Consider the following 24,709-nt stretch of genomic DNA (forward strand, 5'->3'; position numbering starts at 1 on the left):
GAGGCCCATGGGCCACGAGTTTGACATGTTTGTCCTAATGTGTTGTTTTGTTTTTGTTTGTTCGTTTTTTCAGAATGATTGATACCATGACAAATGTCAAAACAATATGTCAGCTACTGTCTGGAGCAGGGGTCCTCAAACTTTTTAAACAGGGGCCAGTTCACTGTCCCTCAGACCGTTGGAGGGCCGGACTATAGTTTAAAAAAAAACTATGAACGAATTCCTATCCACACTGCACATATCTTATTTTGAAGTAAAAAAACAAAACGGAAACAAATACAATATTTGTATTTGCATGTGGCCCACGGGCCGTAGTTTGAGGACCCCTGGTCTGGAGAAAGTCTGAGTGACTATTCCTATAAGATGTTGCTTGTGAGTGGGCTGTTTTTTTGAACCCACAGCAGTAGTTAATCACATCCCTATTTCCAGTTATGCATGTTCTTTGTATCTGAATATGACCTAATGGAGTGATTTTCGTTATCTTGGATACTTTTTCCAGTATGGTACGTTTATATCCCTCATGTAATCTTTAAATGCTTTTATTTATTATCTAATATTTCAAGCTTCACTTGCCAAGAAAAATTTTTTTAAAGAATTTTATGGCAAAACCAAACCATCTTGTCTCTTGTGTCCAAGAAGAATAGGTTGGCAGGTTTTTTAAATAACTTTTTTAAAATGAATATTTCAGACATACAAAAACATTTTTGTGAAGCAGAGCTTCATATACTTTACTTTAATAATGTTTAGGGTATTTTACAAAATCATCTTATAGACAAAATTATGAAATAGGGGCCAGTATGATTATCAGTGCTTTCAGAATATTTGTTTAATTATGTAAATGTACCTTAGACTCCAGAACTATAATGTGAATAAATAAGTATGCCTGTGCTAAATCTGTTAGTGGGTGCAAAAAAGTTACTACTAAAGGGTTCAGAACAGAACTCCCCAAGATGTGCCACTTTGGTATGTGAATTATGTTGAGATGAAGGCAATCGAAACCTTGCAGGCTCATGAGAAACTTTTACTTCTTCCTTAAAGAATTTAAATTTGGGGCCTTGACCATAATAAGAGTATCGGCAAAAATAACTTTTTATGACCTATTTATAGGGCTGAGCACACTTCTAATTACTGAGCATCTGTCCTGCAAATGACCCTCCTCCCCTCTGAAGCGCCAGGGTGCCTTCCTGCATCCTTAACTCTGAATGCCATGTCTACCTTACTTTCCCTTTTTGTCTCTGAACCGCTTTTGTGTGTAGGGTTCCTATACATACTTATGTGATTAAATTTGGTTATTTTCTCTTGCTAATCTGTCTCACATAGATTTAATTAGTAGACCAGCTGAAAGAGGTCTAATAATTAAAAGGTAGAGGAAAGGCTCTTCCTCCCCATACTTGTGTTAAACCACAAGAAGTTATGCAAACACTAGAGTAATTTATACCCTAAAATTTACCCTACCTCCCACTATTGCTATGCTGCCTCTTTTTCCTCTTTCCCCACCCTAAATCTTAGGCCTTCTCTGGTGTTGGAGAAGCATCAGTTCTAATGCCCTAGTGCTAAGTGCTCACTTAGACTATATGTAAATGGTACCAGCAACTTAGAAGGGAAGTTAAGGCTTGATATACCTATTGGTACCATTTTTTTTTTCCAATATACTTTTATTGATTTCAGAGAGGAAGAGGGAGAGATAGAAACATCCATGATGAGAGAGAATCATGGTGGATCGGTTGCCTCCTGCAAGTCCCCCACTGGGGATCAAGCTCACAACCTGGGCATGTGCCCTTGACTGGAATCGAACCTGGGACCTTTCAGTTCGCAGGCCAATGCTCTATTCCAGGGGTGGGCAAACTTTTTGACTCGAGGGCCACAATGGGTTCTTAAACTGGACCTGAGGGCTGGAACAAAAGCATGGATGGAGTGTTTGTGTGAACTAATATAAATTCAAAGTAAACATCTGCCGGGAGCCGGTCCATCCTTGCTGTTTCAAGGGACCTGGCATATATGGCATACTGTTCTTAATATGTTTGCTCACCTTATTGGCACTATGTGTTTTAACCAAGGTCATCTCTCTGAGAAAGGTTGTTTCCCCAGGTAGGGATTTTCCCCTGAAGTTAGGGAGGGAATAAAACCCCTTAACTAAGTGCCAGGCGGGTAATTAATCACTTTAACTACGAACAATCATGCTTAAGCTACATAATCTTTACTCCCTGGAATGGAGATAAGAAACGCCCTAACCTTTGGAATAGAGATTGATAGGATTGAATCAACTGGTATAACTACAGATGTAACAAGACAACAGGAGACAGAACTTAGAAGACAGAACCTAGAGACACAGAACCTAGACACAGAACACACAGAACCTAGAGACAGAACCTAGAGACAGAACATGGCAAAAGATCCTGGACAGAAACTGGCAACAGAACCTAGAGACAGAACCTAGCGAGAGAACCTGGCTGAAGATCCTAGAGACAGAACCTGGCTACAGAACCTGGATAGGACATGGCAAGAGAACCTGACTAGAACCTGGTGACTGAACCTGGCAAAAGAACCTGGACAGAACCTGGCTGGAGAACCTAGCAAGGGAACATGGCTACAGAACCTGGCTGGAGAACCTGGCTGGAGAACCTAGCAAGAGAACATGGACACAGAACTTGGCTGGAGATCCTGGCTAGGGATCCTGGCTAGGCTGCTGATCAACTGAACACTGTCTCCGTGTCATTCCTTCTTCGCCGACTCCGTCCACACCTTTGGGGACCCCTGGACCTGCTGGGGCTGGATCCCAGCAAACATCATTACATAAAAGGGTATGGTCTTTTTTTTTTTAATTTTATTCATTTCAAACGGCCGGATCTGGCCCGCGGGCCGTAGTTTGCCCACGGCTGCTCTATTCACTGAGCCAAACTGGCTAGGGCCCGTATTGGTACCATTTAAAGAGTGATCAGTTTGATAGCTATCATACATAAAGATGAATGATTTTTCTAATAAAATGTATTCTAAAAATATGTAGGTTTGATCAATAGTTTCAATATACAGAGGCAGCCAAGCCTAAAAGCAGAGAAGAGCAATCAGGACTGTGTCTCTAGAACACAATTTAGGTAATGGTGTGTGTAAGATGGGTAAGGTAAATTAGGGGCTGAAGCAGGTTGACAAACCTTGCAGATATGTATATTCATCACAATGAATGCTTTCTAATTTATAGCAAAGAACTCAAAATCTTAGAATGAATGATAATCAGGCTTGGTGGCTGTTGCCTAAAGGAGACTTTAGCCAAGCATGTTGTCCTTGGAGCAAACTTAATATGCGTATCCTATATAATAAAAGCCCAGCGACCGAAATGGTGGAATAACCAGAGACCAGAACACCATGGCCCCTAGCCCAGGCTGGCCCCGCCCCCCAGCGGGGACCCCCCACCCTGATTGGGGGCATGGCCAACCTGCAAACCCCCAGTGGCCCCTTGCCCAGGCTGGCCCCGCCCCCCAGCGGGGACCCCCACCCCTGCACCAGGCCTCTATCCTATATAATAAAAGGATAATATGCAAATTGACCTTGAAGGAAGAACAACCAGAACAACCACTGGACCAGTCACTATAAGGCACACTGACCACTTCTGGGTCCCTTTCCCCAGCCAGCAGGCTCCAATCACCTGATGGCAAATGAGGAACTGGGGGTGGGTGGTGGGGGATGTGGGCAGCGCCAGGCCAAGGCCCCCGCCCTGCCAGTTGCCCTCTACACACAGGGTGACACATGGCGGAGGCAGGGCTGGTGAGCGGGCAGGAAAAGCCGACCTCTCAGTCCCTACCCCTGGCCGTCAGGCACCGATCACCCAATGGTGAAAGGGGAACCAGGAGAGGGTGGCAGCAGGGGGAGGGGCCAGCTGTGGGCAGCCGGGGAAGATGGCCCTGATCACAGCCCTAAGGACCGTCCCCATGCATGAATTTTGTGCGCTGGGCCTCTACTCCTTAAATATTGACCTTAGTCATTCCTTTTCTTTTTCCTGCATACTATAATTGGCTGATCTTTGGATTTGGGAGATTTTTCAGAATTGTGTTGCATTTCCCATGCTTTCAAACACTATTCAGACAGCATGAAGATCACCTGAAGATATATCTGAACCAGATAATGTCCTAAAAGTAAATTAAGTATGTATACACTGACCACTAAAGAGGTGTAGAGTTATTGATGCTCCAATCCCTCAGGATAGGTGTTACCTAGTTTGAAATTAACACAATGGTGAGAAAGTTTTCAATATTCCCAGCATGATGATATGACCATACTGAGCACTCTTCCTAAAAGAGTAGAATCAATAACTATATACCAAATATTAAGAACAATCCTTCAAGCATCACCAGGAAAATAAAGGCATAAAGACTGGACACATCCCACAGCTAGAGGAATCCCTATAGTTAATAAAGTTATAACAAATGGAAATACTAAGCAGACCTTAGAAGTAATCAGACCAACCCCTCATCTTTGTTTCCTTGGTTCAGCAATGTATCAATGTGCAATTTGGGTTTTATTTTTATTATAGGGCAGATATTTCTGGCAGAATTCTACCACTTAGAAATAGAACAGCCCTGTCCTGGCCAGTGTTGTTCAGTGGTTAGAGTGTCAGTCTGCACACCAAAAGGGTTGCAGGTTTGATTTCCAGTCAAGGACAAATACCTGGGTTGTAGGTTCCATCCCCAGCTCTGATTGGGGTGCATTTGGGAGGCAATCAGTTGATGTGTTTTTCATGTCCGTGTTTCTCTGGTTCTCTCCTCCCTTACACTCTCTCTAAAAAAAAAATCAACGGAGCCCTAGCCAGTTTGCTCAGTAATAGAGCATCAGTCTGCAGATCAAAGGGTCCCGGGTTCAGTTCTAGTGGAGGGCACCTACCTTGGTTGCAAGCTCCTCCCCACTCCGGCCCTGGTCAAGGTGCATGCAGGAGGCAACCAATCAATGTGTTTCTCTCATATCAATGTCTCTCTGTCTTTCCCTCTCTCTTCTACTCTCCCTAAAAAATCAATGGAAAATATCCTTGGGTGAGGATTAATAAAACAACAAAAAAATCAATGGAAAAAATATCCTCAGGTAAGGATTAAGAAAAAAAGAAAAGAACCCTGTCCTCTGTAGAGGCAGATAAATCAACAATATCTATTACGCTCTAGGCACATGTTCAATACAAAAAATTCTCCTTTCCTGACAAAAAGTTTACAGTCTTACTGAGGAAATTGTATTAGCATTTATTTACTCATTTAAGAAACATTTCTGGCACTATGCTAAGTACTACATATAAAAAGACCATTATAAGAGTTTATAACCTATACATTTGAAACTATCAAAATAATTCAATAAAACATAATAAAATGATTTTATGATGTATAATTAAAAGACATGTCTTGTTCCCCTCCTTGCTCAATTGCCTTACTCCCATGTCAACATCAGCTTCAAACAAGTGTATTCAATATAACAAGAAATTTTAAAATCACGGTTTTATTAAATGGCAGATTCATTATTTTAAATGAGTTTGTATTAGTTTTCTATTGCTGTCTTAACATTACCATAAACTAAGTTAAAACCACACATTTATTATCTTACTTAGAGTTCCATAGGTCAGAAGCCTAAAGTGGGTTTCACTAAGCTAAAATCAAGGTGTTGGCAGAGCTTTAGGGGAAAATCCTTTTCCTTGCCTTTCCCAGTTTCTAGAGGCTGCCTGCTTTCTTTGGCTTTGGCCCTTTCCTCTATCTTCAAAGCCAGCAGCATCAGGCCAACTGCCTCTCACACTGCCATGTCTCTGATTCTACTGTCTCCCTCTTCTACTTTTAAAGACTTATGATTACACTAGAGCCGTGGTGGGCAAACTGCTGCTCACGAGCCACATGCAGCTCTTTGGCCCCTTGAGTGTGACTCTTCCTAAGCCATAGGAGTACCCTAATTAAGTTAATAACAATGTACTTACCTATATATTTTAAGTTTAAAAAATTTGGCTCTCAAAAGAAATTTCAATCGTACTGTTGATATTTGGTTCTGTTGACTGAGTTTGCCGACCACTGTGCTAGAGGCCCAGTGCATGAAATTCATGTACGGCTGCAGTCCCTAGGCCTGGCCGGTGATCGAAGCGTGAGTGTCTGGTGTGGAAAGGCAGGTCCCAGCTGACCTCTGGGCCCTGGGCAGCACCTGGGCCCCCATGCGCCCCCCAAGTCCCCACATGGAGATGTGGTGAGCATGGCTGGATGCCACGGGCCGGGGTGCAGCATGAGCCTCTGGGCTGCCCAGTGGCACCACACGGAAGCCGGATGGGCAGCACGCTCTCTCCCAGCCGTCTCACAGACCAGCTCCTGTGCAAACCCACGGGGAGCCCAACCAGCCCTGTGGTTCCAGCGGCTGCAGCCCGGCTCACCCGGAAGAGGCCACACAGGTGAGGGGTGGGCTCCTTGCAGGAACCCGGCACATGAGTGCAGGAGCTTCCCCAGTGTGCGAGCCCTGGCATCCCAGGGGAGGGTAGCAGGAGAAGTGAGAGCGAACTCGGTGGACACCCTGCATTCTCACTGCAGCTCTATCCCCGTCACACCTGCCCCCAAGTAGTTGGCGAGAGGTTGCAGCCCCCCACCCAGATGCCATGGGAGGTTGGTCACCACCACCTACCCCCAGTTCCCCATTCCAGCCCAGGGCCCAGCACCGGTCGAGCCAACTCCCTCTCACACTGCCACATCTCTGATTCTACTGTCTCCCTCTGCAGGGCACCATCTATGGGGCAATAGGTCAGGACTAGGCCCCCTGTTTCACTCCCTCAGCACCTGGGAGCCGGATGGCAGCCCCATCCCCTGCCACTGCCACTGGTCACTGTCTGTGGGGCAATTGGCAGAGCAATTAGACCCCCACTCCTACCTGCCTTGGCCTGGCACTGCCTGCTCACCTGCTCCACCATCCTGCCATGGTCCTGCTCGTCGGGGCCCATCGGGGCTGGCAGCACCTCTACTGCTGCCTGCTGCCAGCACTTGGTTGACAACACCCGCCATATTCCACACCATCCCCTGGTGGTCAGCGCACATCATAGCGAGTGGTTGAACTCCCGGTCTTCCAGTCAAACGACTGCCCAAGGGGACAATTTGCATATTAGGCTTTTATTATATAGGATTGGCACCTGGATAGTCCAAGATAACCTCCCTATTTTAAGGTCAGCTGATTAGCAACTTTAATTCCATCTGCAACTTTAATTTCCCTTTGCATTTAACATAATATATTCACATTTGGGAAGGGGGTAGGCACATTACTCTGCCTACCACATATATTATCTGCAAGGTTTCTAAATAGAAATTTTAAAGTAAAAATATTAGTTTCTACACTCAAAAAATGTTTACATTTAGAGAGAAAAATTAGTAAATTCTTGGGATTACTGGAAAAGCCTTATAATAGAGGCCTGATGCATGAAATTTGTGCAAGGGGCTCAGCCCTCACAGCCCCAGCTTCGTCCGGAAGGTTATCCAAAAGGACATCCAGAAGGTCGTTCAGCTGTCCAGTCTAATTAGCATATTACACTTTTATTATTATAGATGAGTATTTATGACTTGTGCCCAAACAGATACTTTGGTTAATTTATACTAACTTACTGCTTAAGAAAAAGTACAATAATCACACTTGTATATTTTGACTGGTTGTTGATGTTCCTTGGTCATCAACAATAAAGATTTTACCATTAGGTGGAGTAGAAATATTCTCCAAACCTTCATTTAATTCTGCATATTTCTCCTAACTTTTCAGTGTCCTCAGGGGAACCGGAAACCTCTTCTTTTTTTCCCTCCTCTTTGGAAGTAGTGAGTTTTTCCAGGGATTCTACTACTTCATTTTTCAACTCATCTTCAGATTCTTCAAAATTTCTGAAATAATAAACAGTAAAAATCAACTTCATGATATCAAAACACTGAAGAATACATATAAAAATTAGCTTCCCTTCTCATACTCCACCCCGACTTGAGCAATATATAAGTTGCATTTTCACCGAGATAATAAATTATTTATCACACCAGTCTGGTTTTTCTAAGAAAGATAACCAACGTAAAGAGAATGATTATTCTGTTTATCTGGACTTGTGTTCAACAACTTTTATCATATTTATTAATACCCATCTAATGTGTAAAAGGGAAGTGAGAGGGCCCAAAAATAAAAGCCATATATTGAGCCCTTACTATATATGCCAGTCACTGACCTAGAGCACTTCACACATACTCTGTTTCATCTTATATTAACAGCTTTACAATAGCCTGAAACTGGAAGCAGCCCTAGATGGTTTGTCTCAGTGAATAGAGCATCAGCCCTGGACTGAAAGGTCCCAGATTCAATTCCAGTCAAGGGCATGTACCTTGGTTGGAGGATCAATCCCCTGCCCTGGTCGGGGCATGTGTGGGAGGCAACCAATTAATGTGTCTCTCTCACATTGACATATCTCTTTCTGTCTCTCCTCCCTTCCACTCTCTCTAAAAATCAATGGAAAATATCCTTGGGTGAGGATTTACAAAAAAATAAGTAAATAAAACTGGAAGCAACCCAAATGTCTATCAACAGGTGAATGTATAAATCAATTGTGGTATATCCATCAATAGAATACTATCCTATCTAATAAAAGAGTAATATGCAAATTAGCCATCACTCTGTCACAAAGCTGGCCACGCCCATAGCCACAAGATGGCGGTACCCAGGCCCCTCAGCCCCGCCGCTGAAGTGTCCAGGCCTGTTGGCCAGGCAGGTGGTGAGGGATGCGGGGGGGGGGGGGGGAGCCGAGGGGTGGAGCAGGCGATCAGAGGGGGCAGGGGCGGAGCCGGCGATCGGAGTGAACTACAGAGGAAACACCTTTTCTGACCACTCATTGGCTAAGCTCCCTGTATGCCACTGGTAATATTCTTAGTAACTTGGGTAATAAGAATCCAAAAAGGTGATCTAAGGTTTTTCACCACACTCCTGGTGAAAAAAACGAAGGTCTGCTGCTGGAGGGCTAAGAAATGTCATATCCTGCCCTAGCCAGTTTGGCTCAGTGGATAATGCCTCGGCCTACTGACTGCAGGGTCTGGGTTCAATTCTGATCAAGGGCATGTACCTAGGTTGCAGGCTCCTCCCTGGCCGGGGCCCAGGTCAGGGCTCATGCAGGAGGCAACCAATCAAAGTGTTCCTTTCACTCTGATGTTTCTCTCTGTCTTTCCCTTTCTCTTCCACATTCTCTAAAAATCAATGGAAACATATCCTCAAGTGAGGAAAGAAAGAAAGAAAGAAAGAGAGAGAGAAAGAGAGAGAGAGAGAGAGAGAGAGAGAGAGAGAGAGAGAGAGAGAAAGAGAGAGAGAGAGAGAGAGAGAGAGAGAGAGAGAGAGAGAGAGAAGGGAAGGGAAGGGAAGGGAAGGGAAGAGAAGAGAAGAGAAGAGAAGAGAAGAGAAGAGAAGAGAAGAGAAGAGAAGAGAAGAGAAGAGAAAGGTAGATCATCATATCCTATGAAAGACACATCTTGAAATTACCTAAAGAAAGTTGTCATTTTTTCATGGTGAAGGAACTGGAGTTCGTGTTGATGAAAACACCTTGGTGGCTGCAGTGACTGGCAGTGGCTGCAGCAGCAGGGTAATGGGGCTGGTGCCTTCCCTTGATCAGCCCAGTCGCCTCCCACAAGGGGAGGCCAGACTGTGGCTTAGGCCCTATCCCCAAGGGGAGCAGGGAGCGGGCCTAAGCCATCAGTAGGACATCCCCTGAGGGCTCCCAGTATGTGAGAGGGGGCAGGCTGGGCTGAGGGACCCCCCCCCTCCCCAGTGCATGAATTTCGTGCACCAGGCCCCTAGTCCTATCTAATAAAAGAGAAACATTGTAATTAGCCGTATGTCCGCTACCCTTCCCATTGGCTAATCAGGGCGATATGCAAATTAACTGCCAGCCAAGATGGCGGCCGGCAGCCAGGCAGCTTGAAGCAAACATCAGGCTTGCTTGCTTCAGTGATGGAGGACTCCAACGTTCCCCGCCTGCCACTGTCGGCCTCTGAGCTTGCAGTTTGAAACATTGTTACAAATATAGAAGCCAAACAAAACCCCAGAAACCTGCTTTCAGCAAGCCGGGATCTCAGAGCTGGAGTTGAAACAGTGTTTCGATTATAGAACCCAAACAAACCTGATACCTGCTTTCAGCAGCAGAGGCCTAAGAGCTCGAGCCAGCCTCAGAGCTAAAGCTGGCCCAGAATAAAAAAAAAAGAAAAAAGAAAAAAAGGAGCGGTTGGGAGCTTCAGTCACCCGCCAGCCTGAAAACAGCCCTTAGCCCCTCACCCAGACTGGCCAGGCACCCCAGTGGGGACCCCCACCCTGATCCAGGACACCCTTCAGGGCAAACCAGCTGGCCCCCACCCATGCACCAGGCCTCTATCCTATATAGTAAAAGGGTAATATGCCTCCCGGCACCGGGATCAGCATGACAGGGGGCAGCGCCCAAACCCCGTGACCGCCCTGCGGCTCTGTGTGTGACAGGAACGGTGCCACAACCTCCCTATCCGCCCTGCTCTGTTTGTGACAGGGGAAGACGCCCCAACCCCCTGATCAGCCCTGCTCTGTGCATGACAGGGGGCAGCGCCCCAACCCCCTGATTGGCCCTGCTCTGTGTGTGACAGGGGGTGGTGCCGCAACCTCCCCATCGACCCTGCCTTGAGTGTGACGGGGCGGTGCCCCAACCACCCAATCGGCCCTACCCTGAGCATGACTGAGGGTGGCATTGCAACCTCCCGATCCACCCTGCTCTGTGCATGACAGGGGGCGGCGCCCCAACTCCCCAATTGGCCCTGCTCTCAGCCCGACCAGGGGCTGCACCTAGGGATTGGGCCTGCCCTCTGCCACCCGGGAGCAGGCCTAAGCCAGCAGGTCGTTATCTCCCGAGGGGTCCCAGACTGCAAGAGGGCACAGGCCAGGCTGAGGGACCCTCCTTCCCCCCGAGTGCACAAATTTTTGTGCACCGGGCCTCTAGTCCTATCTAATAATAGACAAACATGGTAATTAACCGTACCTCTGAAACGCTTCCCATTGGCTAATCAGGGTGATATGCAAATTAACTGCCAAGAAAGATGGCAGTAACCGCCAAGCAATGATGGGAGGTGAAAGGGGAAGGACTGAAGAATGGTGATCGGCAACCCAGGCAGCAGGCAAGAGCTAGGGGGTGGGCAAAGGCCGCCTTTCCCCATCCCCCGGCCAGTGATCGCCATCGGAAAGCCTGGCGGCAACCCTGGTCCCCTGGAACCTCTCTTAAAGGTTCTCTTAAAGCAGTTGGTGAGGGACCTTGGAGAGCCCCAGGGGGCCCTGATGCCAGCAAAACTGAGACCTGGGGCGGCTCTCCTCAGGAAGGTCCAGGGAACAGCCACTGCAGCCTGCCCCCACCCCAGCGCAAGGCAGGGCACGCTGGGCCCAAGTACCCACGCCTCCCAGAGGCCCCTGGCTTGCTCATGCGGCCCTGGTCACGTCACCGGAGCAGCTACAAGGCACAGAAAGCAGCAGGGACGGCCGCTTGCCCCCACCCGCATTTGCTAAGACAAGGCCGGAGGGTGTGAGGGCCGGCTCCCATCTCCTCCTCCGTCCTTTTGCTCCTCCTCTGGCTGCTCAGCTCGCCCAGCTTCTTATCCAGGCTCCTCTGCAGCTGGGCCTTCTTGGCGGGGTCCAGGGACCGGTCCTTGGCCCCACTGCCGGCGTACAGCACTGCCTCCCGGCTGATTCTCTGCCGGGCGTGGGCGCGGGCCCTCCCTCCACAGCCATGGATCTCGGGCAGGCAGTGGCTGAGGCAGTAGCAGTGGCTGCCGTGTGGGCAGAGCTGGCCCAGAGTCACAACGCTGGCCTGGCACTTGGGGAGGCCACAGGTGTTATCAGCCTTCATGGCGGCTGAGACCAGGGCGTCGAAGTCCTCTGTGGAGGGCAGATCCAGGGCCGCGGGTCCTTCTGCATCTTTCTTCTTTTTCTTTTCTGGTAACTTCTGCAGCCCGTGGGCCCTCCTTGGCTCGCTGCTCCTGCCTGCCCCTCTCCCTCTGCAGTCCCTCCGGGTGCACAGCCCTCAGGTCCACGCTGCTCGGCTCTCACTCAGGGGCTCCGTCTGCATGGGGCTGGAGGGCTCGGGATGGAGAGGGGCTTTGCTGTCAGTCCCTGCCAGGACAGGTGGGACAGGTGGGAATGGTGGAGCCGATTTTTTGTTTGTTTGTTTTTGGCTGTCCCAGTAAGATTTGCAGAGACCCACAAGATTTCTAAAATTATATATATATATATGCAGAAATATAGCCAGGTTGGACCAAAAGGAACAGATATAGTGCTAAATAAAAAGAGGCTACTGGACTCTAAAATTCTACAGTAGGATTCAGGCTGAGAAAATTATTCCTTCTTCCCTCCCTCCCTCCCTCCTTCCCTCCTTCCCTCCCTTCTTCCCTTCTTTCCCTCCTTTATTTTCTAAACAGGTTGATTCTAAAGTTTATATAGACTAGGCAAGAAAATTCTGAAAAATGAAAGTGTTTAGGGGGACCAGACCCCCAAAATTATCATCTATAATATAAACAATATGTTTATAATATAACAATTAGACTACAGAGACTAGAAATTGGATACAAATACATATATAAATGTAGTAGATCATCAAAGTGGCACTTTAAGTTGGTAGCAAAAATAAAGATTTTCAGTAAATGGTGTTAGAATAGTAAGGACTTATTTGGAAAAAAATAAGTTGGAGCCACACTTTACAGTATCATATGAGTAAAATTTAAGATGAATAAAATATTTAACTAAATAGAGAATTAAATCATAAAATTCCTACATGGCACAAGCCACTAAATAAAATCAAAAGGCAAACAAAAAATTGGGGGAAATATTTTTTAATCATTTAATAGATAAAAGGCTAATATCTCTAAAATACAAAAAGTTCTACAAATCAATACAATGTTAATAGCCTAAAATTTTTAAGTGGTTAAGGCCATTTAAGAAATTGTGTCCACAGGAAGAACTAAAGATGAATATGGAGCATATGTGAAGACAACCTCATTCATAAAAGGAAAGCTAATTAAAACTAACCTGAAATGTCATTTTACTACTTATTAATTGTGGGATGATCCATAAATTTGGTAACACACAGAGCAAAAAAACATGTGGGGAAACAGGCACTTCCATGTGTTGGTGGAAGTGTTCGTCGGTGTAGCCTCTGTGAAGGGCAATTTGACAATATCCAATTTCAAATATACATACTCTTGACCTGATACTTTATTGTTCTGGGAATTTAAAATATATATATTCAAGATACACTGTTAAGGAAAAAAGAGGAAGTTTCACAATAATACGTACACTATGAAACTGTTCATATAAAACAGAAAAAGAATACACACACATATATAAAATACACATTTGCTTACATTTTAATAGCATTACTCAGGAGAATTATGCACAGAAGATTAGATTAGTGACTCTGGGAAGAGGAATTGTGTTGCAGACGTAGAGACAAGCAGGCAGACTATGAAAAGAATTTACCTTTTGAATTTGGAACCACATGAATATTTTACCTATTTTAAAAGTAAATTATGCCCTAGTCGGTTTGGCTCAGTGGATAAAGCGTCGGCCCTTGGACTGAAGAGTGCTGGGTTCTATTCCAGTCAAAGGCATGTACCTTGGTTGCAGGTTCCCTGGCCCTGGTTGGGGTGCATGTAGAAGGCAACCAATTGATGTGTCTCTCTCACATCAATGTTTCTCTCCGCCCTCCCTCCCGCTCCCTTCTACTCTCTCTAAAAATCAGTGGAAAAAAATATCCTTGGGTGATGATTCACAACAACAATAACAAAAAGGTAAATTATAATACAATTCTAAAAATTCAAAGAACTCCAAATTTTAGAATAAGAGAGTTCAGTCAAGTTACAGCATACAACATTAATAGAAGTGTACACACTAGCAATAGCCAAATTGAAAACATAGGAGAAAAATTACCTCATTAATACTGGCAACAACAACAAAAATTAAGTATCACCTGTACCATGAAGAAAATAAAAAAATACTGAAGAATATTTTAAAAAAGACATAACAGATGGAGAGCTATACATTATTCATAGGTGCTAAGATCTAACAGTGGTTCTCAACCTTCTTAATGCCGCAACCTTTTAATACAGTTCCTCATGTTGTGGTGACCCCCAACCATAAAATTATTTTCGTTGCTATTTCTTTTTTAAAAAAATATATTTTATTGATTTTTTACAGAGAGGAAGAGAGAGGGATAGAGAGAAACATCGATGAGAGAGAAACATTGATCAGCTGCCTCCTGCACACCCCCTACTGGGGATGTGCCCGCAACCAAGTCTGCAGGCCGACGCTCTATCCACTGAGCCAAACCGATCATGGCTCATTGCTGTTTCATAACTGTAATTTTGTTACTGTTATGAATCATAATGTAAATATCTGATATGCAGGATGTATTTTCAGGGGTCGTGACCCATAGGTTGAGAACCATTGAAAAGATGCCAATTCCCATAAATTAACAAATGTAATGTCATTCTGATCAGAATCCCAACAAAGTTTTTCATGACACTTTACAAGAGAATGCAAGGATGTATATGTTGAGTAAAGAATAGCTAAGATAAGTTTAAAGAAAAAGATGTGGAGACTACAAGGTGAGACTAGCCCTACCAGATATCAAAAGGTCTGATAAAGCCACAGTAATTAAGACAGAACTTGATATAGAGATAGAGAACAATGCCATTGGAAACAAATGGAGAGCCCGCAAACAAACCCATATATACTATAGTAAAACCGGGTCTTAGCTAGGTTTCTGAGGCTATCTTCTATGTATCAACAGCAGCATTTCAACTTTCTACTTTCATGTGGACATCTGGATATGACCTACTTACGTATCATCATCATCATCATCATCATCATCTCTTGGTTCTGGTTGTTCCTCATCTACTTCAATGCCAGAGGCCATTTCCACCGTCCCCTCATTTTCTTTAGGAAGCCATTGTTTTAATGTTCTCACTGTTAAACAAGTGACAGAGAGATTAAATCATCCCAGTCAATACACCCGAAGAGGGGTATGTACCAAAAACCATATATTGAACGTCAAACATAATGTTAAACCTTTTAAAGGTTTTAAAACAAATAAGACAGGGATGACAACTGACACCCCAACTATTATCAGCATTGTACTAAGCAAGTAGGCAACACAATAAGACAAGAAAAAGTGAGAGGAAAAAGGATCAGTGATAAAGAGACAATACTCCCCACTTTGGGAGTAGATGCTTTGATTGTATAAAAATATGTTTTAATCTTGTGTTGTAATAACCTAAGAATTGCCAACATTATTGGATCACCCTATTCTTCACTGCTTCTAGAAAATTAGTATTCAGCTCATTGTTAGCTTTAATCATTAATGTCTGCAAAGAAAACTCAAAACACATACATACACAACTTTATCTTTTTTGGTGGAGGGGGTGATTTATTGTTGTTATTTTAAATGTAATTTTTTTTCTTGAAAATGATCAGACTAGTACAATATTTTGTTTCCTTATGGCAATGCAGCGTCTCCTCAACAATTCTGTAAGATGTAGTTTTATGCACCAATAGTAAGGAAAATGTTGCCAATAAAATGACACAATGTTTTCTTAACCTTAAGACCTCTTTTAATACTTTCTAAGCATATATTTTTTATCTTATATTACTTTTTATACTCATAAAAAGAAAAATATAAGTAAAACAAATTGGATAAGGTATAACTAAAATTCTTCACATTCAGAGTCTTACTCCTCTGAATTATTTATCCTTTTATGTATCAGTTAAACTTTTTTGGATCCTGATTCAAAGAGACCATAATAAAACAATGAGACAAAGAATTTTGGATGACTTTTTTTTAAGTCATTGATATTTGTGTTTTTAATGGTAAAAAAAAATAACATAAATTTACCCACTCGATTTTTAAGTTAACAGTACAGTGTTATTAAATATAGGCATATTGTACTGTCTTGCATGACTGACACTTTATTCCCATTGTACAACAAGTCTCCATTTCTCCCTCCCTGGAGCCCTTGGAAACCACCATTCTACTTTCTGTTTCCATGAATTTCACTATTTCAGATACCTCATATAAGTGGGATCATGCAGTATTTGTCTTTTTGTGATTAACTTATTTCACTTAGCATAATGTCCTCAAGTTTCATCCATGTTGTAGCATATGAATTTTTTTTAAAAGCTGAATAACATTCTACTGTACATATACACCACCTTTTCTTTATCCGTGTATCCATTTAGGTGGCTTCCACATCTTGGCTATTGTGAATAATGCTACAGTGAACATGGGTGTGCAAAAATATCTCTTTGAGGTCTTGTTTTCAAATTTTTTGGATATATACCCTGAAGAAGAATTGCTGGATCATCTGGTAGTTCTATTTTATTTATTATTTTTTAGGAACCTCCATACTATTTTCTATAATGGCTGCACTATTTTTTTTTTTTTACTTTATTTTTTGGAGGGGTACCAAATTACCTTATTTGAAGGGAAGGTACAAATGAAAGAATGTAAGTGGATGATTTGGTACAACTCATAGCAAATGTAAAGGTAACTCCAACATGCAGATACTGCTTTGGTGACCACGTCAGTCACCCCGTGGCTGTGGGAAATCAGCCTATGGCTTAACTCTCATCACTATCTCCCAGGGTGTGCTTGTCAAAGAGATACTCAGCTGTGCCAAATTGGGGTGGGGGAGAAGGCATCTTGCACAACTTGGTTTTCACCTCCTCATTAAGTCTCATTGAAGTCATACAAATAGGGGTCGTTTTTGACAGTGGCCAGTTTGTGCAATTCCAATAGTAACTAATTCACACTTTTTTCCAAGTGTAATGCACATTCCATTGCATTTAGCCCATTCTCCTAGTCTGCATGATATCCTGAAGGAAGATTTCACCAACTCTTTGGATCTGCGGCTTCATCAGTTTTTCAGCACGTTCCCCCTTCTCATGAGATTGGTAAAGAAAATATTTGACCAAGTTCTTTAAAGCCACATCTTCTCGGTCAAAGTAGTAAGACATGGGCAGGTAGATGTAGGGAGCATAGAATTCCAGGTTGATCCGGTGGTTGCTGGAGTCCTCTTGATCCTGGTGGTAGTTCTGGCGCACCTGCGAGGGGGACGCCTGGCTGAGGAGAAGCAGCAGCAGAGGTGGCAGCTGAGAGCACTGGGACAGTGGGCTGGGGCTCTTGCAACATCAGAGGGCACTGTGAGGAGGCTGGATATGAGTGGCTGGCTGGGATGGGGAAGAATACCAAGCACTGCTGAAGCAGGAAACTCCAGCAACTCTCAGTGAAGACTATATGGCTGTACTAACAATTTCACCAACAGTATGTACATAAGGTTTCCAATTATTCTACATCCTTGCCAATAATTATTATATTACTAGAGGTCCAATGCACAAAATTTGTGCAAGAGTAGGCCTTCCTTCCCCCAGCTGCCGGCACCGGCTTCCCTCTGGCACCCGGGACCCAGGCTTCCCTTGCAGCCCCAGCTTCATCTGGAAGGTCATCTGGAATGACGTCCAGAAGGACGTCCGGTCTAATTAGCATATTACGCTTTTATTACTATAGACTGTTTTGATAGCAGCTATCTGAATGGGTGTGAGTTTGTGGTTTTGACTTTAAAGCCACATCTGGGAAAGTAGAGGAGGGAGGTGGTAAGGGGGGGAGATCAACCAAAGGACTTATATGCATACATATAAGCCAAACCAATGGACACAGACAACAGGGGGATGAGAGCATGAGTGCGGGGGAGGGGGGAGGTTGGGGGCTAATGGGGGGATGAGGACACATTTGTAATACCTTAACCAATAAAGAAATTAAAGATTTAAAGGGGGGGGCGGAGAGGGTGAATATGCATCTCAGAATTGGTGAATTTAAGGAAACTGAGGCACAGAGTGACTGACCTAAGATCACATGGTAATTAGTTGGAACCTGCATCAGAACCAGTATTCTTGGCCACCAGCAACATGCTTAAGGGGCAGACTCAGTGAGCACCAAAGCCCCACTGAAGCAAGTCCTGCCCCATAGGGGGTATCTCTTACACAGCAGCTCTGCTGTAGTTGCAGCTGGTCCTCACAGCCAATTGACCTGGAGGTCAACTCCTCCCAGTGATGCCAACAGTAATCAAGGCTCAACTACAACAAGAGTGTGTATACATACCACACAGGGATGCACCTACATTGCCCAGATCAGGTGATTGGGGAGGCTGAGGCACTGGGCCCTATAGGACACCTACTACACAAGGCCACTCTACCAATTCCAGGAGACATAGCAGCTCTATGTAATACATAGAAACAAACACAGGGAAGCATCCAAAATGTGGAGATAAAGAAACATGTCACAAATGAAAGAAATGGAAGCAAGCAAACTACTGGATACAGAGTTCAAAGCCATGATTAGAAGGTTACTCAAGGATCTTAGTGAGAATGCCAAAGACATGAAAAAGGACCAGTCAGAAATTAAGCATACACTGACTGAAATAAAGAATAATTTACAGGGATTCAACAGTAGAGTAGAGGATTCCGAGTCAAATCAACTATTTGGAATATGAGGAAGCAAAAACACCCAATCTGATGAGCAAAAATAAAAATAATCCAAAATTATGAAGATAGTGTAAGGAGCCTCTGGAACAACTTCAAGGGTATCAAATTATGGGGGTGCTAGGAGAAGAGACAGAGGAAGAACTTGAAAACCTATTTGAAGAAATAATGACTGGAAACTTCCCCTACCTGGTGAAAGAAATAGACTTACAAGTCCAGGAAGCACAGAGTCCAGTCCTAAACAAGAGGAACCCAAAGAGGCCCACACCAAGACACATCGTAATCAAAATGCCCAAGGTTAAAGACAAAGAGAGAATCTTGAAAGCAGCAAGAGAAAAACAGTTAGTTACCTACAAGGGAGTGCCCATATGACTGTCAGCTGATTTCTCAACAGAAACTTTGCAGGCCAGAAGGGAGTGGCAATAAATATTCAAAGTGATGAATAGCAAGGACCTACAACCAAGATTATTCTACTCAGCAAAGCTCTCATTTAGAATTGAGGGTAAGATAAAGAGCTTCACAGACAAGAAAAAGCTAAAGGAATCATCACCACCAAACCAGTATTACATGAAATGTTGAATGGCATTCTTTAGGAAGAGGAAGAAGAAGGAGCAGGAGGAGGAGGAGGAAGAGAAGGAGGAAAAGGTATAAAATATATGAATAATAAAATAGCAATAAATACATATCTATCAACAATTGAATCTAAAAATCAAAATAAACAAACAAGAAATCTAATGAACAAAATAAACTGGTAAATAAAATAGAATCAGAGGCATGGAATCATGGAACAGACTGAGGAACCTCAGAGGAAAGGGAAAAAGAATAAGCAAAGATCTTACCTATGGACACAAACAATAGGGTGGTGAAGGCCTGGGGCAGGGCGAGAACTGGGTGGAAGGGGACAAGGAGGAGAAAAAAAGGGACATCTGTAATACTCTCAACAATAAAGATTTTTTTTAAAAAAAGAATCTACTATATTCCAAACCTCTTTCACAGCCCCATCTGGTGGTTGATGGGAAAGTAGGAAGGGAAGGGTAACTGACAATAAAACAAAATGACACATAAATTTAATGTTTTTTAACTTAAAATAAAACATAATGACTGAAAAGAAATTTCAGTAATCCCATCACTCTGAGAAGCATGTTTTTTTCCTGCCAGCCATTTTTCTAGGCATGTATGTAACAAATAAATAAATAAATTGTAAAAAGAAAAAACAAAACCTAATGACTGAAATGGGCAGGAGGTTGCATCAGAGTGCAATCTTACATGAGAGATTATTTTGGCAAAAGGAGGGAGGAATATTTGCTAATAGAGAAGTGCTAGTAGCTTCGGCATTGGCAGGGGCCTTTTGGGAGAGGGGCCTTCTAATCTTTAAGGTGCTCAGTGTCTGCAGAGCCTGGGTTCTCTCCTGAGGAAAGGGGGTGTATTTTGCAGGATTTTAAGTTGAGACGTGATCCATTTTAGGAGGATTATCTGGCAGGGATGCTGAGCGTGAGCTGAAGGAAGAAAAGATGACAAGGGACAAGAAGTCAAGATTCCTGCGTGGATAGGAAAATGAGATAAGACCAAGAGAGTTAGAGGCTGAAAGAGCAAAGCAGAGCCAGAGTGGGGGTGATGTCAGCAGGCTACAAAAGAAAACACCTGCATTTTGCTCTGCCACCTTTGGAGCAAGTTCGTATTTCTAATCCTACTTGTTAGATGAATTGCTCGTGTATGCCTAATGTAAAACTGTCCATGGGAAAATACAATAAGTTCATGCGTTAATTAATTTGGCATGATAAATCAAAAGAAGAGTTTTCTGTAATTCTCTCCAAGAATCATAGGGGAAAACATAAGAGACATCATAACCACCAAGCATGTCTCCATCTCAGTGCCATGGAAAATGGGAAGCATCCTCCACTGGCCTGGGGACCGAGCCTTTGGTTTCCAGGCCAAACCCGGCCTGCACAATACTCCCTCAGGCCACCTCCAGCCTTATCCTGGGAGACAACAGTGTACCCCAGGTCATGTGCGAAAGGAGTAGATAAGCAGGTAATTAGCATGCAGTTTGTAGTTTGAAAGCACTACTCTTCCTTCTCTTCAGTTTCAAACAGCAGTATGTCAACTGGGATGAGCCATAATGCCAAATCCTAGATTTTAGTCAAACAGGTTTTCTCAGTCTCCAACACAGGCCTGTGTATCTCTGCAAGGCCTCCCTACCTGCAGTGTCGCCTTTTTCTTGTCTCATTCAAATCTTGTGTTTAAGATCTCAATTTTCACATAGATTTCACAAAGATTATGAAATTTGGGTTTCACAAGCTGGCAGACTCACTCTTCATTAATAATCGGGTAACTTGCATTATGCTTAGTGTTGTATATATTTCTGTATTGTTCTTTAACTTTGTGAGCATTTACCAGCCTCGGTTACTATCTGGCTTGTTTCTATGCCTCCTTGACGCCACAAGCTTGCACCTCTGCTACACCAGGTCCCACCTGTGCAGAGGCCCCTTGTTTGATACCTTCCTGCCCCCAATGACTTCTCTTTTAACCGTTTACACCTGCTCACCTGATAGAGGACAAATTCCCATTGTGATAGGAATTCCCTCAAACTTTAGGTTGGTTTCCCTTAAATTAAACACAAGCATAAACTTGCTAAAAACAGGAGGCAAAAACCCAAAAGCCAAAACATTCTACATATTAAGATGTATTTTTATTGCCCATAAAATCATAATTTGAGTCCATAGCTGAATAGTGAATAGCTGTCAGAAATAAACTGACTTAGTTTAAAGCTAACCAACACTTTCTCGTCATCTACAAAGCCAATAGACCTCCTTACTTAACTTTTCGTCAGTTGTCAACTGATCACATTAAACAAAATTACCCCACTCTTATCCAGAGTTCAGGTCTTTTGTTAATGCATTTGGAACAGGCTCGTACAAAGCAAATCAGCTTCTGAAAGGGCTGAGGCAGCGTCCTGATTCTTTCTCCAGGCTAAAGGTTCTTTTATCCCCTTTCTGCATTTACAAGTCTTTGATAGACTTCCCCAGGGGACTGGTTATGTTCTTAAAAATAAAATACATACCAAATTCTCCTTCTTTGGCAGAAAATGAGCTACTTGTTAGATGTGCTGCTGCCAAAAGATTCATTAAAGTTTCTGGAGCTTCATGCCGCCACTGTTTCCTATTTTCTGGAATGCCACTGATCGCCATCACTTGGCCATCTGAAGAGGAGACTGTGTTATTAAAAAGAAAACACTTCTTCATTTGAGTTTTTATAAAATCACAGAATGTTGTTAGAACCTCAGAGGTAAGCTCATCCCATCACTCACTTTATTAGTAAGAAAACTGAGATATAGAAAAGTTTAGTGACCTTTGTAACATAGATGGTGGGTAGGAGAGTCACTTTTTGCTCTATTCTATTTGCTTATTTTTTTTATTAGATTTTTTATTAGATTTACTTAGATTGGATTAAATTATACATTTGCAAGCCTTTTCTTGAAAGTTTAATGAATTCAGTATTTTGTAATAGTATAAATATGTCAGTTCATACTCTTACAATTACTAATTTCAGTGATATACTTACATACTTTAACTTATAACATGGTAATAAATTTTAGCTGTTCCCCGGCCCCAAGAACATAGGAAGTAAGTTATAAAAATCTTTAGCACCTATAAAGGTAACACCTGGATGTTGCTGTAAACCTCTCCTAAGGAAAGACTATGCCAGAGCTCAAATGTAAATGAGGAATTTTGATTGAAAGTTTCATCACAAACTAAACACTCCTAACATTTAAATAACACATTGGTTTACAAAGCAATTTTAAATGTTATCTTTGCACTGTTACCTCTCTAAATCTTGTGGGATAACTATTATTTTAATTCCAATTTTATTGATTAAAAAACAACCCTTCAAGAAATTGTAGCAGAGTTACTGGCTAGCATTTGAAGGCAAATCAAGTTGCCTGCCCTTTCGTGCAGTACATTCTCTCTCACTGTGAGGAAGGAAGAATTCTGGATCATTCCTCACTTACTTTCTCATGGCGATGATAGACAATTGTCTAGGGCCGTGGTCAACAAACTGCGGCTCGCGAGCCACATGCGGCTCTTTGGCCCCTTGAGTGTGGCTCTTCCACAAAATACCGACTTCTGCGCATGGGCCACGAAGTTTCAATCGCACTGTACATGCACCCGCACGTGGTATTTTGTGGAAGAGCCACACTAGCCACAACATTCCCATAAGCCAAAACCTAATCCAGAGCAAGGCCCTAATGCTCTTCAATTCTATGCAGGCCGAGAGAGGTGAGGAAGCTGCAGAAGAAAAGTCTGAAACTAGCAGAGGTTGGTTAATTGGGCTTAAGGAAAGAGACCATCTCCATAACATAAAAGTGCAAAGTGAAGCAAATGCTGATAAAGAGGCTTCAGCAAGTTATCCAGAAGTTCTAGCCATGGTAATTAATGACGATGGCTACTTTAAACAAAAGATTTTCAATGTAGACTGAAAACAACAAGAACAAAACAGCATGTGAAACTGAACTTTTGAACCTGATGCAGTTCCTGGAACTGGCTGTGCATCACTGAACTCTCTATTAAAAAGTAAAATTTTTACCTAGCAATAGACATAAGCAATTGATCAGGTATGGCATAATCTAAGCCTGCTTGCTAGCACCAATCACAGCTCTTTCAAAACAACTTAGGTAATCCTTTTAAAAAGCATTTTGGACTCAGAACACATGTTTGTGCCTCTTTTCTTTGGTTCATGACACCTCTGTGACTTTGAGGTCTCCTCCATCTTTGAGAGTCCCTACCACCTAGCACAGTCTGTGGCACAAGGGAGATTACCAAGAAGAAGCCTGCTGAATTAAATAAATATTTTTCCAGATGGATATAAGGAAAAGTGTGTTATTCTAGGAAGTGGAAGTTGAGCCAAGCCAGGGTGTTTAAATGCTCACACCGTCATGTATGGATCCCATCATCGGTGGAAGGAAAGGGGGTGCTGGGTAGGAAAGGTGGGTCACCACAGGATCAGGCCACTCAGTGTCAAATAATACTGTGTGGAATGGACTGTATCCTACAGGTATTACCAGAACAAAATAAAAAAATTTGAGTAGGGTAATAATATGATAAGATAACTAACAATCACTTGGAGAACAGAAGGGAAATACTAGAGAAAAGGAGAACACATGGCCAACTCGGCAAGGGGAAGAGAAAAGGAAAATATAACAGCATGTATTGAGCACCTAGCATGTGCCAGGTACTTTATATACACATTTCTCACAATAAGCCTACGTGGCAGGTACTATCACCCCTGGTCCTAGGAGGAGACCGAGATGCAGAGGGTTTGAGGAACTTGTAAACGGCCACACAATCAGAAAGTGGCAGTGCCAGCTGGGATTCAAGCTCCTGCTTGTCTCCAAACCCACGCATTTTCTACCACACACACTGCTCAGAGATGACAGGGCCCTACACCCGCGGCAGAGTGGATGAAGAAGAAGGAGCTCACCATAGACATTTCAGAGTAGAAACCACCCAGAGTAGCAGGAACCGTGAGTCTGGGGGCAGCGTTACCCAAAGTAAAGGATCATGAGAAGGAAATGTACGCAAGTTTGACTGCACACACGCTGAGATTGAGTTGCTAGTGGGACTTGTCCAGGGAGCTTTCCAGCAGATAATGCAAAGCATGGATGCACGTGGAGCTGCTGGCTGGGAGAACTGAAGCTGAAGGAGTGGATGAAACTGCCCAAGGAGACAGTATGGATGGAGCAAGAGAGGAGGGCTAAGTCTCAGGGAGCTTGGACCCCGAGGGGTAGGCAGAGGCAGCGGAGCCAGGTCGCTGCCCAGCTCAGGGAGAGCAAGGGCACAGGTGACAGTGCAGGAGAGAGTTTGAGATGGATTGATAACAAAACAGTTCCTTCTCACCTACAGCTTTTAAGGTACACGTACCTGCTTCTGAGCAGAGCTTTTCCAATGCTTCATCTGTGTAATCCTCATGCTCCTTTATACATTTATTTTCCTTAAGCTTCATGCCATCCTCGAAGGTCAAAGTTTCATTTAGCGTGTCTATGGCCTAAAGCAATCCATAGTGTTTCAAGAGAAATAAGCCATATTTAGAAACAAAATGTTTGTGTTCCCAGCAATAATTTTATCAAGATATATAGCAAATATTTAATATGTCTATATTGAACAAATAAGTCAGTAAAGTT

General features: G+C 43.4%; 1 protein-coding gene across 1 annotated transcript in view; it reads right to left on the reverse strand.

Annotated features, from left to right (window-relative positions):
* Positions 1-7,608: 7,608 nt before the first annotated feature.
* Positions 7,609-24,709, reverse strand: part of NEK5 (NIMA related kinase 5) — a gene marked incomplete at its 3' end in the record, with an annotated part of 75,888 nt that continues 58,787 nt past the window's right edge. The window contains 5 exon segments of the mRNA XM_081083910.1: positions 7,609-7,725; positions 7,727-7,853; positions 14,841-14,964; positions 21,593-21,730; positions 24,450-24,573. Of these exon segments, the coding sequence (XP_080940036.1) occupies positions 7,609-7,725; positions 7,727-7,853; positions 14,841-14,964; positions 21,593-21,730; positions 24,450-24,573 (630 nt within the window).

Source organism: Myotis nattereri, assembly GCF_964212035.1.
Source record: "Myotis nattereri genome assembly, chromosome: 2".
Classification (NCBI taxonomy): domain Eukaryota; kingdom Metazoa; phylum Chordata; class Mammalia; order Chiroptera; family Vespertilionidae; genus Myotis; species Myotis nattereri.